This window comes from Pistacia vera, unplaced genomic scaffold (genome assembly GCF_008641045.1).
Source record: "Pistacia vera cultivar Batoury unplaced genomic scaffold, PisVer_v2 Contig144, whole genome shotgun sequence".
NCBI lineage: Eukaryota > Viridiplantae > Streptophyta > Magnoliopsida > Sapindales > Anacardiaceae > Pistacia > Pistacia vera.
In genome coordinates, this window is record NW_022195510.1 from 355,548 (window position 1) to 369,457 (window position 13,910).

Below are 13,910 nucleotides of genomic sequence, written 5' to 3' on the forward strand. Positions count from 1 at the left end.
TGCGAGAACGACGGGACTTGGACGAACTACCACCCCAAGATGGAGGAAAAGACCTGTTAGTGGCAGTAAAAGCAGCAGAGGAAATAGGGGAGGAGGACCCGAGTGACTTCTGGAAAATCTCAAAACTTTCAGCTTTGGGAACCAAGTCTTTGAAAGTTGGTAATGGGGTGAGAGACATCTGGGCAGTAGAAAAATTATCAAAGTCAGTGCCCAATCCTCTGAGATACCAGTGAACTTTGTCTGTATCATCAACCGAGCAGCCCATTGCAGTGAGTTGATCGCATAAAGCCTTAAATGAACGAGAATATTCAGTGACACTTCGGGTGCCACGTTTGATGAGTTGCAAATCATCTTTGATGCGAAGCTCACGAGTCTTGGAAATATGGCTGAAGGAATTTTCCAAAGCAAGCCAGACATCACGAGCGGTGGTGAGACCAAGAACTTCGGCCATGGCTTCTTCAGTCAATGAGGAGAAGAGGAGACTAAGGAGACGTTGATCTTGAAGTTGCCACTCCACATAGTTTGGATTTGGTTGAGAAGAAGAAGAATCAGAGGTGATGGTGATTGGAGGTGCTGCAACGGAACCATCGACATGGCTGAGGAGATTCTGACATTGAAGAAGAGGGAGAAGTTGATTTCGCCAGAGAAGATAATTTGTGGAGGAGAGTTTAATAGTAATCATGTGGATCATGGTGTTGAAGGAGAAGGAAGAATCAGCCATGAGAGGATCGAGGAGGTTAATCCAAAGAATGCTCTGATACCATAACAATGTTTGTAAAACCACCATGCTACTATGGGGTTGAGTGTTCCATTTATATAGATAAATACAAAACAGAGTACAGTTTGAATACAAAGATAAAATAGGAAAGATAATTACAAATGGAAATGTATAACAAATGAATAGAAACCGTATCTCCTAAATTATATTTACTACAATCAAGGAGGATTCCGTAAATCAAGAACTGATTTACTGGAATCCTTTACAAGCTGAAACTAAGAACTGTATGCAACAAAGAAACATATGCATTGAATTTTTTTGAACATCAGCTAGAAATTGTAGTAATGATATAATTCCTGTTAAGGTGAAGAATAGTTGGTGGGGGAAATTTGAGCGGTATATTCTTACCAAGAAAACAGTCTGTTTTTTGGGAACTTAGAATGAATCAATTTTACAGCTCTTTTGAACCTATAACGCAAACAAGAACAAGGACTTGATAAATAGGTTTATTTTAGAAGACGTTTAACTATATTTGAAAATAAGATGATGGATTGAAATATCTATTAGTTCATGAATCATGAGAGGAATTCGAGTTCAATGAATATATGAAAGAAAGAATATATCATATACATATATGGCAAATCAACTTGGCTATGGAACAGTCCTATATAAATCAGTCTCACAAATTTGCTATGCGGTAAAATATTTAAAGACTAAAGACATCGATTAAAATGGAGAAAACTCAAGTCAAGTCTCTTTTAATCCTTTGTTTGGTGTTGGGTGTTCCTGCTGGGCAATCTGCAGCCAATTTCACGAAATGCTATCATTTTTGCTTAATTGCTTGTATTTTTTCAATTATAACTGGTCCTAGTGATTGTGCTAAATCCTGCAAAAAGGAATGTCTGCGTGAAAGCGGCGTGGCCCCTTTTTAAACAGCAAGGACTTTTGCGACGTTGGTTTTGTCTCCTCCATCTGCTACAGTCTTATGACCACAGAAAACCTTCCTAAACCTGGAGGTAAAAAATTAAACTCAAGATATTTTCGCAGTTTATTTTTTTTTTTATAGAACTAATGTTATTTTATTTTGTTTTGTTTTTGTATTTGTTATTGTCAGGGAAAGAGAAAGTGGAAGAGTGTTTGGATTCATGTGCAACAAGCCATTGCGGCAAGAATTGATCACCGAGGGAGCCGAAAATAATTCCCATTCTAACCTATTGCCACAATCTTACATTACATGTCTCATTTTCCTCCTCCTTTCTCTTGCAACTCAAAAATCATGCCGTGATCTCACCGGAATCTTATTCGAATTCTGACGAAGACCGACGACCAAATCCACGAATGCCCTTAATATGAATTTGTATGATTTTTTCTCATTAAGCCTCACGTAAAAAAACAAAAGCTCTTCTAAGAAATCCCAATCAACCGTCGCTTGATGTTGCAGTCTTGCCTCCACCATTTCTTGCATGGAGCGTTGAAAATCACCGTATGGACTTGGAGAGTATCTCAAGATTGTAATGGAGTCACCAGGAAGCTTCACATATTTGGAATCAGTAGAAACAGTAGAGGAGTGATCATTTAGGGCAGTGGTTGAAGTTGAGGTTGAGGTTGAGGTTGAAGTTGAAGTTGAGCCAGCCATGTCCTCATAGTTGGTGAAACTATTCCGAGCTTCTTCGATGAGCGAGCCTGAAAATCCTGGCGCCACGAAAAACCGGTGAGACCCCTGACGAATCCTTGGAGGTGAATCAAACAATGCCCCATTTGGAATTTTATCTCCATCACATTCTTCTTTCTTTTTATTATCATCCTCGTCGTTAGGATAAAGAGACTTAAAATTCTCGTATAGAAAACGATCGATGTCGGAGAGCGTTGCAGCGCCATCATTATTATTGTTGTTGTTGTTGCTGCTGCTATTATCATTTTGGTCACAATAAATGGCAAATGACAAGGTTTTGGGGTGTTTGCAGCTTGAAAGGACCCAATTTTTCGAAGTTGAGAATGAACTAGAGTATTGTAATTGAATATTTGATGGGCATTTTTTTAACTTGGAGAGGCATTTTTTGAGAGATTTTTGAAGGTGCTTGGGCATTTTTGTTGGCTATGGATTTCTGTTACTTGAACTGTGTTTGGGTTTGAGTTTGAAGGATGTGGTGTGCTTTATAAATAAGCAAGTTAAGGAAAGTAACATAATTAAAGTATTTATAAAGTAAGATAATTAAAGTATTTATTGTTTTCGGAAACGTATTTAGTGTATTAATTTAGTTGAGAGTCTTAAAAAGAAAAAAGGATAGGGGGCATGAATTTTGTTGGAGATTTGGTAGCCATAAATGGATGTAAGATTTGTTTTAAATTAATGCAAAATATTAATATACGGTTAAATAATAATAATAATAATAATAATAATATGAGAGATTTCAGTTTCCTTTTATGCAATGCTTCTTATGGATTTGCTATCTATTCATTCATTAATTGTCAAAAGTGAATGATATTATATTGATGGTATTACAATATTTTTTAATATTTTCTATTTCTTTTATCTTTAAATTAATTGTCCTTGGTAGTTATTAAATGTAAGAATTTCTTGTGATGTATATATTGTCTTGCGATGCCAAAGAAGATGAAAAGTTGAAAAAAAAAAAAATCAATTTAAAAGTGAATGATGTTATATTTCATGTTTTGTAAAAGTTGAAAATTAAAATATAATTTAATTTTTTAGCTTTGCTCAACTCGAACTAGACCTTTAGTGAAATAGATTGACATCATAACCAGATACACCACAAAACATTGATATTCGTAGATTCATCAAATAACATGGAGATGTTTTTGATATTTCTAACACTTATACATAAAACAACTTATATTTAGTCATTCATCTTCATAAAACTGTCTATGCAACCCACCCATGGGTAGCCTAGCGATTAGGGGTGAGCATGTGTAGTAGGTAGAACTAGAATCAGAATTGAAACCGGAACCGATACTGTACTAGTAGATTCCGATTCCAATATTTTGGAACCAAGATTGTACGGGTCCGGTTCCGGTTCCGGTTCCTACATGTGCTGGAACTGAAATCAAAATCGAAACTGGAACCGAAACCGAAACTAATGGTGGATACTTGGGATGGAACTTGCTTGGAACCGATGGCGAGTACCCGATATGGAACTTGCTTGGAACCAAGGGTGGTTACTCGAGCTAGAATCTGCTTGGAACTTGTCTTGGAACTTGGACTGAAACGGAATATCAGTAAAGAATGGGGGATCTGATCATTTTACATATAAAAAAATTATAATGGGATTAAAACACGTGTGGGTGCGTGTGTGGACTTGGAGGGCCCCATTTGGTTGGTGTAGATTATATTTAATAATAAAATATTATATATATATTTTAAAATGTTTTTTTAAATATATATTATAATATTAAAGTTTTGATTAATTAACTGAATAATTGAAATTAGGATCCAATTAAAACTGTTTTAATGTTATTAAAAGAATTATTTTTGAATAAAATATTATATTTGATTGAATGATATTTATTTATTTACCTAAATTATCAAGTTTTAACTTTCAAGTATATCTATAATAAATTTGTAATTAATTAATTATATATGATAAATTAATAAATATTATTATATTAGTGCATTACTTATTACTGAATTAAATGATTAAAAATTTAATTAATTATAAAATTACATTATAGTATGACAACCTCATGAGTCATGGTATATTAGAAAAGGTAAGTGTTTAATTAAAGATTCATAAAACATGTTAATATTAATATTTAATTTTATTCTTTTGTCACAACTTCACAATTAATGTTAATTTACTGCATTTCAATTCCGGTCGATTTCATTTCTAGTTCCTTTTCCTGGGAACCAATCGGTTTTGGTTCCTTTTCCTGGGTTACTAAAGAAGACGTAAAATGAAAAAAAAAAATTAAAAATGAATGATATTACATGAAAAAAAAAATCAATTTAAAATGGAATGATATTATATTTCATGTTAAGTAATCAAAAATGAAATGATTTAATTTTTGGCTTTGCCCATCGAAAATGAAAAATAAATTATTTTTTGGCTTTGCCTTGACTCGAACTGGAGACCTTTAGCGTGATTGACTGACCTGCGACACCGCTGAGCCTTAATATTTACTATTGCTGGCAATATTTTTTATCATCACCATCACCATCTTCATTTTCATATAAATTAAAATTATCCAGCAGAAATTGCAGACATTGAATCTTGGCATTATTGATTTTTGCAAAAAGATACTTTCAGAGTGTAATTTAAACTTGATTTGGTTGAGGTGCGCCAGGCCTTTGCAGTAGTGCAACGCATGGGCGACGCTTAAGGAACCCAGTAGCAAGCTACTGTAGTGGATCCTCCCCCTAAAAAAATAAATTTAATATCATGTGGGACAATGTCCCACGTATCAGATATTAAACTGATAAGAACAGATACTACACTTGATCTTAGCCAAAAGGCCGAGAAAGGTATGCTTTGTTCTGTGGCTCAATTGTTCTTTTATAGCTCTACTCTGCATTGTGCTTCTCTTGTTTCATCAATGTGGGAGAAACCAGGCCTGACATTGCTGCCTTTATTTATTCCAATTTACACGGTATTTTTTTGATTTGTTATTCTACTTGTTTAGCAATAATAAAAAAGCTGTTTTTCATTAATTACACACTGGAGAACTAGTGGCTGATTTTCTGCTATCAGTAGAGTGACTCTGATTTCTCTCACCAGAACTGCTTTAAGGAATTTTGTTTTGGCAGCACTGCTGAACTGGACTTGAACTTTCTAGTTATTGCTAACCAAACATATTTCGGATTGCATATAGCACCCATCAAATGACATGATAAATATTGGCATGGTTAAGGCATTACACAAATGACCCTTCAATAATCTGAAACAGAACCAGTGTATGTTTGCAGTTCCATCACCTCTAAAACCAAGTCAAGGTTGTGTTACATTCACAGTCTTGCTGCACTTAAAAATTAAGCAAGATTTTATTAATATAAAGCAATTTTCACCATGATTGTGAAATCGTGTATTGTATCGTGTATCGAAAACCTAATTTTTCGAATCGTGTTTCGTATCATATTGTAAGATACGCTTTTTTGAAAAAAAAAATAAATTTTTTCTAAAAATTAATATCGTCTCCAAGATTAATTAACGAATTTTGTGATATTATTGGCTTTAAATTATGGTGTTACATAATCAAAATTAATCACGAAATTAAAAATCTATATCATTTCCTCTCAACTATTCATGTCATTTTCAAGATCAATGTCAATATCTATATCTCTACTTGTGTTATTATTATCATACAAAATAGGTAACACATTTTTTTTGGGTAACAGGGGTGTTCTGGCCAACTTACGCTCACCTCAACTAATTCCTAAGGTCTATTGAATGTCCTACAAACACAATGAACCGGGTAAGACACAATTATGCATTGAGGTAGGTGGCCCCAAGGTTTGAACCCAAGAAGTTAAGCAAGGGAGCACACCTCCTTGACAACTAGGCTAATCCCTTGGGGTTAATGGGTAACACATCTTCCTCTTCACTTTTTTCATGTAAAAAAGGTAAATTTGGGCGGGTTTTAGTGAACCGGGTTAGGTGACCTAGATCCGACCAAAATTTTTTTTGGGCCAAAGGCCAAAATTAATAAAGTTGTATTGATATTTTTAAAGATACAAACCGATATGAATCGTAGGATACTTATCAACAAAAGGTTTTAGATACATTCTCTGATACATATCATTGGTAACCTATATCGAATTATATACATATCACATATCGTAGGATACGGATAACCATGATTTTCACAACTAGATTTGATAGGGAGCTGCACTGAAGAGAGAACAACCTGTCCAAAAACAGAGGTATGCCGTTTTAGAGTGGCGAGCACATGGTATTCTTTAGTAAAAGGCGAAAGAATAGTTTGCTTTGTGCTCACCACGCGGCTCCATGCTTAGAATAAGGAATTTACTGCATTTTATATATCTAAGTTATGTGTCAGGATTCTACGTTCAAGGCCATGTGGGATTAGAACCATATCTACATATCTTGATTCTCCCTTAAGCTCATTGACTAATGACCATGCCAAGTAGCTGCCAAAATCGATATAAAAAATCAGAAATCTTAACTCACTAACATAAAATGCACTTTCCGGGAGGGTCAAAAACAGAGTGAGAATGCTCTTGCTAAAGTAAAAAACAGAGTAAGAATTTTATGAAAATGCTCTTGCTGGGAGAGTCATAAACAGAGGAGAACATTATGAAAATACTCTTGCTGGGAGAGTCATAAACAGAGGAGAATGTAAGTGAAGATGGTCCAGACACATCTACCGCAAGAAAACTTATTACTTCTGCAATCAAGTGTATAAATTAGCAAAAGCATGGCATTTTTAACGAGCAGTTTAGATACTCCACTTTTATTTTAAACAGAGTATGTGTGGAGTTCCATCACCAAGTAAATCAAAGTTGTGTAAAAACCAGGTGTGACAATAAGCCACGTAAATTAAGCAAGTTTCTGGTTCACAAAGCAATTTTCATTACAAGAACACTAAACTAGATTTGTTAAGGAGTTGGACTTAAAGAGTACAACCCCTCCAAAAATAGAGGTATGCCGCTTGAAGTGGCGAGCACACGGTATTCTTTAGTAAAAGGCGAAAGAATAGTTCGCTTTGTGCTCACCACACGGCTCCATGCTTTTTATAATCTGTTACTGCGGTTTATATATTTACGTTGTGGATTGAAGGTTTTATCTTTTCTAGTTCATGTGGGACTACGTGAATCTCTCTCTTTCAGTTAGTAAGGGCATGACATAACTCTCTTCTGCTGGGCTAATGAATCAGATTCTCTTTAATATTCATTCACTTCTATGACCTTGAGGAGGAGCAAACACAATGCCCATGAATATTTATTATTACCTTAAGAAGACAGGAATCTCATTGTATTAAACCGTGCTTTCTGGTCTACATTGCCTCTTCCCTCTTGTAGCCAATGTGGGATACTCTTTGCCTGACATTGCTTATTATGTTCGTACTGTTAATTCACTTCTGCTCCACGCTCCACCCATTATACTGCTTTCCGACGGATTTTGCGATACATCAAAGTCACTCTTTTCATGAGTCTCTCCTTTTCTCTTACTACAATTGCGTGTTTACTCTGATGCTGATTGGGCAGGGGATCCTACTGATCGATGATCCACCACTGGGTACTGTTTCTTCCTTGGTCTCACTCATTTCTTGGCGAAATAAGAAACAATCAACTATAGCTCAATCTAACACAAAAGCCGAATATCGTGCCTTAGCTGATACCACTGCCGAACTGCTTTGGCTCCAATGGCTCCCAGAAGAAATGGGTGTTGCTTATTCCTTTGCCGTTCCTATTCATTTTGACAATCAGAGTGCAATACATATCGCTCATAATGATGTCTTCCATGAATGCATTAAACAGATTGAGATTGATTGTCACTTCATTCGCCACCACATTGCACAAGGCACTGTTGAGTTATTATTTGTTCGCTTCGTCGATCAACTTGTTGATGTCTTCACAAAAGCTCATCACCCTGGACGATTCACAAAGCTAGTCTCCAATCTCAAGCTGGAATCTGCGTTACCACCTTGAGCTTGAGGGGGGGTGTTAGCCAAAATCAAGCAAGGCTTGATCAATGGCTTGAATCAATCAAAGCTTGATTTTAGCCATTAGCATAACTCACTAGCATGGTTCTAGCATATATTGTAAGTATAAATAGATAGCTCTTGTACATTGTAGAATACATACTTGTATATATAATTTCGTTCTTTGCCTTTCTCTCCAGAATTCTTTGCTTCTCTCTCTAGAATTCTAACACTTCCATATATTCATTGAACTTAAATTCAAAACACTAAACCACAAACCATAAACCATGTCTAGATAACTATTACTAGCTTCGTCCTATAAATAATACTATATCGGTCCTTACATTAAGACAACTAATATTGGTATAGGCTGGCATAGGCTTGGTCCTTACATTAATACTGGCTTTTATATGGTATCAACCGGCAAGGTTTATGGTTTTTCTAATTTCTTTCCTGCCGGAATCCCATATATAAAACTCTTTACCCCAGTAACGTTTATACATGTCAATGCTGTTATCTGTAGCCTTAAACTAAGAATTATGCAGAGGTCTTTTCTTCAGTAAAGTTTACACTGGTCAATGTTGGTATCTGTGTGCTTAAACTAGGAATTGTAGGGCTTTACCCCGGAGGGAGCCCTTCCAGAAATTCTCAAAGGCCAAGGCTGAACCTTGGCCTAAGAGGGGGTTTGGAAATAGTTTTCAACCAGCAATAGACGCGCCTCGGTTAGAACCTCACTAGCTGCGTCATTGCCCCAAGCGCAAAGATGCCTTTTCAATAAGATTTAGTTGTAGTTTTACAATGGACTCAGAAGGTTCAACTGCCTCTCATCACCGATGTGGGAGGAAAAAAAAGCATTGGTTGTTAAGTTCTGGTTCCAAACAACTAATAAAATTTTCTATTGAAATATCAACATGCACAAATTTGTATGGCAGATATATAAGGTTTATCAGACTTACATGGAATAAACACAACCAATTTCGCAGAAGTAAAGGGTTCTCTTGACAGTGGAAGTCTCTAAAGAGGTTTCAGAGTTGCAAGTCTTTAAGCATTCTTTAGTGCACGCTTCAACATTTTGGCTACCATGAGACAAACATCTATTGTGGCACTCTTTGGCACATATTTCATTGAAAGAGGCGGTAGACTGGCTAAAAAGAAGCCCCAACACCAAAGAAACTATCAAAATCAATTGAAATAAATTTTTCTCCATTTTCTTTTCTGATATATGCAAGAGAAGATATGTCAAGCTAAGATGAAAAGCAGCTGAATCCCTGAAAAGGTTTATATAGGAATTTTCATGACAGGTTTGTATAGTAATTTTCGGTAACTAAACTACATTTTTCCATAAATAGACATGGAATTAAGTGGATTGCTTAGAGATCTGATATTCCTTAAAGAATGATAGATATGTAGATATTAATGCTAGGATTAATTTTTTTCTTTTTTTCCAAAACATTGAAAGTGGCTACCATATATATAACTTCAACCTTGTAATAAAGTCAACTTATATAGATAATTCTGAACAAAATCTAATACACCTCTTTCCTCGTTCTTTTTAGAAATATTATACATACAAATGAAATTATGCACATAAACTCTGGTACACAAACTTCAGCTATCAGTTCATATCCACTCTTCCATTAATTTTACAACACATTCTGCAGTTTGTACATAAAATTTTTATTCGTCGTTTTTCCTTTTTATAATCTTAAAAGAGCTTTCCAAAATTACAAATTCATCAGCTTTAAATCTTTTTCCCCCTACATGATACCTGTAAGGTAGTTTTGAGAACAAAAAGGTAGATGAGATAATTAAATTTTTGAACATTGGAAAAAAGATAATTAAACTAGATTTGTTAGGGGTGCGCCAGAGCCTTGCAGTAGTGCAAAGCATGGACGACGGCTAAGGAACCCAGTAGCAAGCTACTGTAGCGGATCCTCCCCCTTAAAAAATAAATTTAATATCATGTGAGACAATGTCCCACGTATCAGATATTAAACTGATAAGAACAGATACTACACTTGATCTTAGCCAAAAGGCCGAGAAAGGTATGCTTCGTTTTGTGGCTCAATTGTTCTTTTATAGCTCTACTCAGCATTGTGTATTCTCTTGCTTCATCCATGTGGGAGTAACAACGCCGACATTGGTGGGATCATAACTCCTTTATAAACAACAGGTAGTACCTTTAAATCTCGGTGTATTTCCAATAACATCAATCAATTGGATTTATTATTGTTGTTTCATTACATCATAAAAATTCTCAATAACAAGATTAGTATACGGTGCGCACTTTTACCGCTTTTATTTAAACTTTCCATGTTAGCTCCTCCATGAATATGTTCAATTCTTGGCACAATAGCTTGTTGAGCATGAATCCAAACACCCTTCCACTTTCTCTTTCCCTGACAATAACAAATACAAAAAACCTGAATACTTTATAAATTATAGATAAATAAACCATGAAAATATTATGAGTTTAATTAGTTACCTCCAGGTTTTTGAAGGTTTTCTTTGGTCATAAGATTGGAGCACAAAGAGGAGACACAACCGACGTTGCTGAGGTCATTTCTGTTTACAGAGGTTTTGCCGTTATGTATGGCCTAGGCATTGCCCTATGCAGGATAAAGGTCATTGAGCAGGATTAATTATAATTGTAAAAAATACATCATTTTATGCAGTTACGGTAGCATCTCTAGAAACTGGCAGCTACAGGTTGCATAGAAAGAAGCCCCAACACCAAGAAAACAATCAGAAGAGACTGGACTTTAGTTTTCTCCATTTCCGTTGATGTTTTTAACCTTTAACTTCTATGCCATAACAATTTTGCAAGACTGCTTTATATAGGACTTTTCATCAGCTTAATTCCATATTGACCATTAATAATTCGAAAACTAATATGGAATAAAAACATTAATTTTTTTTGTTAATTAGGCAGGAGATCAAAGAATTAAACTGGCAAATCAATTTGTTATTTGCGATTGAAGAAATATAATTAAATAATTAAATAGCCTTAATGTTTTCAAGTATAATTATTTGGAAAGCCCAGCTCAATGGATAGTGAAGATACAAATATGAGAAGATAACATACAGAAATAGATTTATTATTCCATAGCCAAGATTGACTTGCTATATAATATGATATATTCCTCCTTTCATATATTCATAGAATTCAAATTCCTTTTATGATTTGTGAACTAATTAATGTAAGAAATCAATTCTAGTCATGAATCATGATTGTATTGATCAAATGACATTGAAGCAATCAATAGTTTAGCCTTTAATAAATCTGAATGAATGTATGTGTGGAGTTCTATCCCACATGAAAGCCAAAAAAAGGCTGATTTACATTCAGACTTATGCTAGCATCATGCTTTCACCAGAAAGGTTTCATTCCAAACATTTGATTACAAACTAAACTAAGAATCATTGTAAACATTTGCAACTTCTAGGACCAGCTGGCTGAACGTATCCTATGTGTTTAATATTTTTCTGAAACATAAATATAATAAGAGTGTGTTTGGTTGGATTTATCTACTAGTTAAAAAGAGCTTATTTATAAGCACTATTTTAGGTTGTTTCCCAAAAGACTAACCTATTAGGTGGAGAGATTCCCCTTGGGTCTGCTCTGATACCACTCGTCACGAGCGGAGAGTTTCACATCCAAAAGGCTAACCTATTTGGTGGAGGGATTCCCCCCTTTGTAAGCCCAAGACTTCTCCAATGCATTTTCGATGTGGGATTCACTATCAATTAAAAAAAAAAAAAAAAATTTTATTCTATTAAACATATTTGACTTAATTTATTCTTGTGCCTTAAATTTAGCACTAAAAAGTCTTTTACATTTTCCTAACCAAGCAACTAACACATTTTTCATAATAAAGCTATATTTCATATGCTCTTCTTCAATAAGCTTTACTCGAATAAATCGTAACAAACAGATATTTATTAAACGGTTGAACGACATCCTCCCACCCAAACTTTGCCCTAACAACAATTTGTTACCAAAAAATTTAAAAATGACAATTACTCACTTTTCGACAAAATCTGTTAGTAGAATCTGTTAACTGACCTGACATTATTGATGTTTGTATGGGCCAAAAATTGTATTAGGCCTAACGAGACAGAATAACGAAATAAACATATTATGACCTAATGCATTAGCCTAATTGCAGTTGGGTCTACGCTTAAATCCACCATGCGAACTGACTATTCTATGAGTTGAGTTATCTTACAAGTTAAGTTAAATTGGGTTCTAACCTGTTTTCCCACAACAATCCAGAATAGGAATTAAAATCCTATTTACTTTCCGCTTCAGTCAAGATCCTGAATCTTTCTTAAAGTGGTAAGCCTAATCTGATAAAGGCAAGTGATAATGCGTCCTTCCTAATTGAGGCTCATCTACAAAGTAGGACTCAGAGTTCTGCTAGGACTCCAACCCCTTTGGTTCACTATATAAACAGAGGCTAGACCTCTTATTATTCATTCAGAAATAACTCCTAGCTCTTAGCTCCTAAATTCTTCCTCTCAAGAATCACCGCCTTTCTTTGCCGTGAAGCTTACTTCCGACCAACTTCACCACCCTTAGCCACCGCAAAGTTATGCTCCGACCACTTTGTGTGAGTCTAGCCCTAGTCGCATTATACGGTAAACCCTTCCCACTCTCAGCCCTCACTAAATACGTTCAACCTCGTTGACTTCAACGTCGGAGTGCCTATGACAAACACCACACTGGTGTCACCTAAGCCTTCACATTCCCTTTCCCTCTCCCTCTTTGTCGCTTGTCACGAGATCTATCCTTTCTAAATCAATTGTAAATTTTATCGTCTATAATGGTCTTTCATCCTTAAAGGGTAATTTTGACCCTAGTTAGTAAATACGGGTACGGCAAAAAAAGGGTATGGAAATTTTACTAGCATAATACGGCAAACGGTGAAAAACACGTTTATAAAAATTCGGATACGAGAAAAATACGGTATGGATATATACGGGTTTAATACGATGTATTGTCAATAATACGTTTTGAAAAATACGGCAATATCAATCTTAGTTTTAACACTTTTATGGACTACCTAGTTAAAATCAATATAACATTTCAAATGCAAAGTATTCAATTAACCAATAACACAAATACACAATATATAAATATGACTGATATTCAAATTATAGTATTCAGACTCAAACACAATATTTAGCCAAGATTCAACTATAGTGTCAAATCAAACACAGTCATAACAAAACCAATTGTTTACAAAAATTACAAATACACCCTGCAGTCAGTTTACAAAAATTACAAATGTACCATGTAAAAGTTAAAACTATATATTTTATTAAATTTTCTCCCTCCTTTCTTTTCTCTTTCATTTTCTTGTTCTTTTCAAAAGTCAAAACTTTCTTCTCTCTTTCTTATGTAAGTTTCTTCTCTTCTTTCTTTCTTTTCTCCACCTTCTCTTCACTTCCTTCTTAAACCTTCGTCTCTTTTGTATAAAGTATAAACTTATGTCTATACAAAAGAGACGAAGGTTGTGGAAATTGATTGTTTGCTGGAGTTGATTGTTGTGTGTTGATTGTGGGAGTTGAT

General features: G+C 35.0%; 1 protein-coding gene and 5 non-coding genes across 6 annotated transcripts; all 6 read right to left on the minus strand.

Moving 5' to 3' along the window:
- Window positions 1-1,985: 1,985 nt before the first annotated feature.
- LOC116123670 (transcription repressor OFP14-like) lies at window positions 1,986-2,804 on the minus strand. The gene has a single exon (XM_031409419.1). It carries the CDS (start codon window positions 2,802-2,804, stop codon window positions 1,986-1,988), a length of 819 nt encoding a protein of 272 aa, XP_031265279.1.
- A 2,202-nt stretch (window positions 2,805-5,006) lies between these two features.
- Window positions 5,007-5,202, minus strand: LOC116123740. Its single transcript, XR_004127086.1, has one exon. It is a non-coding gene; the product is annotated as a U2 spliceosomal RNA (small nuclear RNA).
- Window positions 5,203-6,564: 1,362 nt separating this feature from the next.
- LOC116123748 lies at window positions 6,565-6,677 on the minus strand. The gene has a single exon (XR_004127094.1). It is a non-coding gene; the product is annotated as a U5 spliceosomal RNA (small nuclear RNA).
- Window positions 6,678-7,299: 622 nt separating this feature from the next.
- LOC116123741 lies at window positions 7,300-7,415 on the minus strand. Its single transcript, XR_004127087.1, has one exon. It is a non-coding gene; the product is annotated as a U5 spliceosomal RNA (small nuclear RNA).
- Window positions 7,416-8,949: 1,534 nt separating this feature from the next.
- Window positions 8,950-9,100, minus strand: LOC116123735. The gene has a single exon (XR_004127082.1). It is a non-coding gene; the product is annotated as a U4 spliceosomal RNA (small nuclear RNA).
- Window positions 9,101-10,188: 1,088 nt separating this feature from the next.
- On the minus strand, window positions 10,189-10,384 carry LOC116123757. The gene has a single exon (XR_004127102.1). It is a non-coding gene; the product is annotated as a U2 spliceosomal RNA (small nuclear RNA).
- Window positions 10,385-13,910: the final 3,526 nt, after the last annotated feature.

What these genes read in the sequence shown, in the direction of transcription:
- LOC116123670 (XM_031409419.1), bottom strand. Translation starts at nt 2,804, where the DNA reads ATGCCCAAGCACCTTCAAAAATCTCTCAAAAAATGCCTCTCCAAGTTA.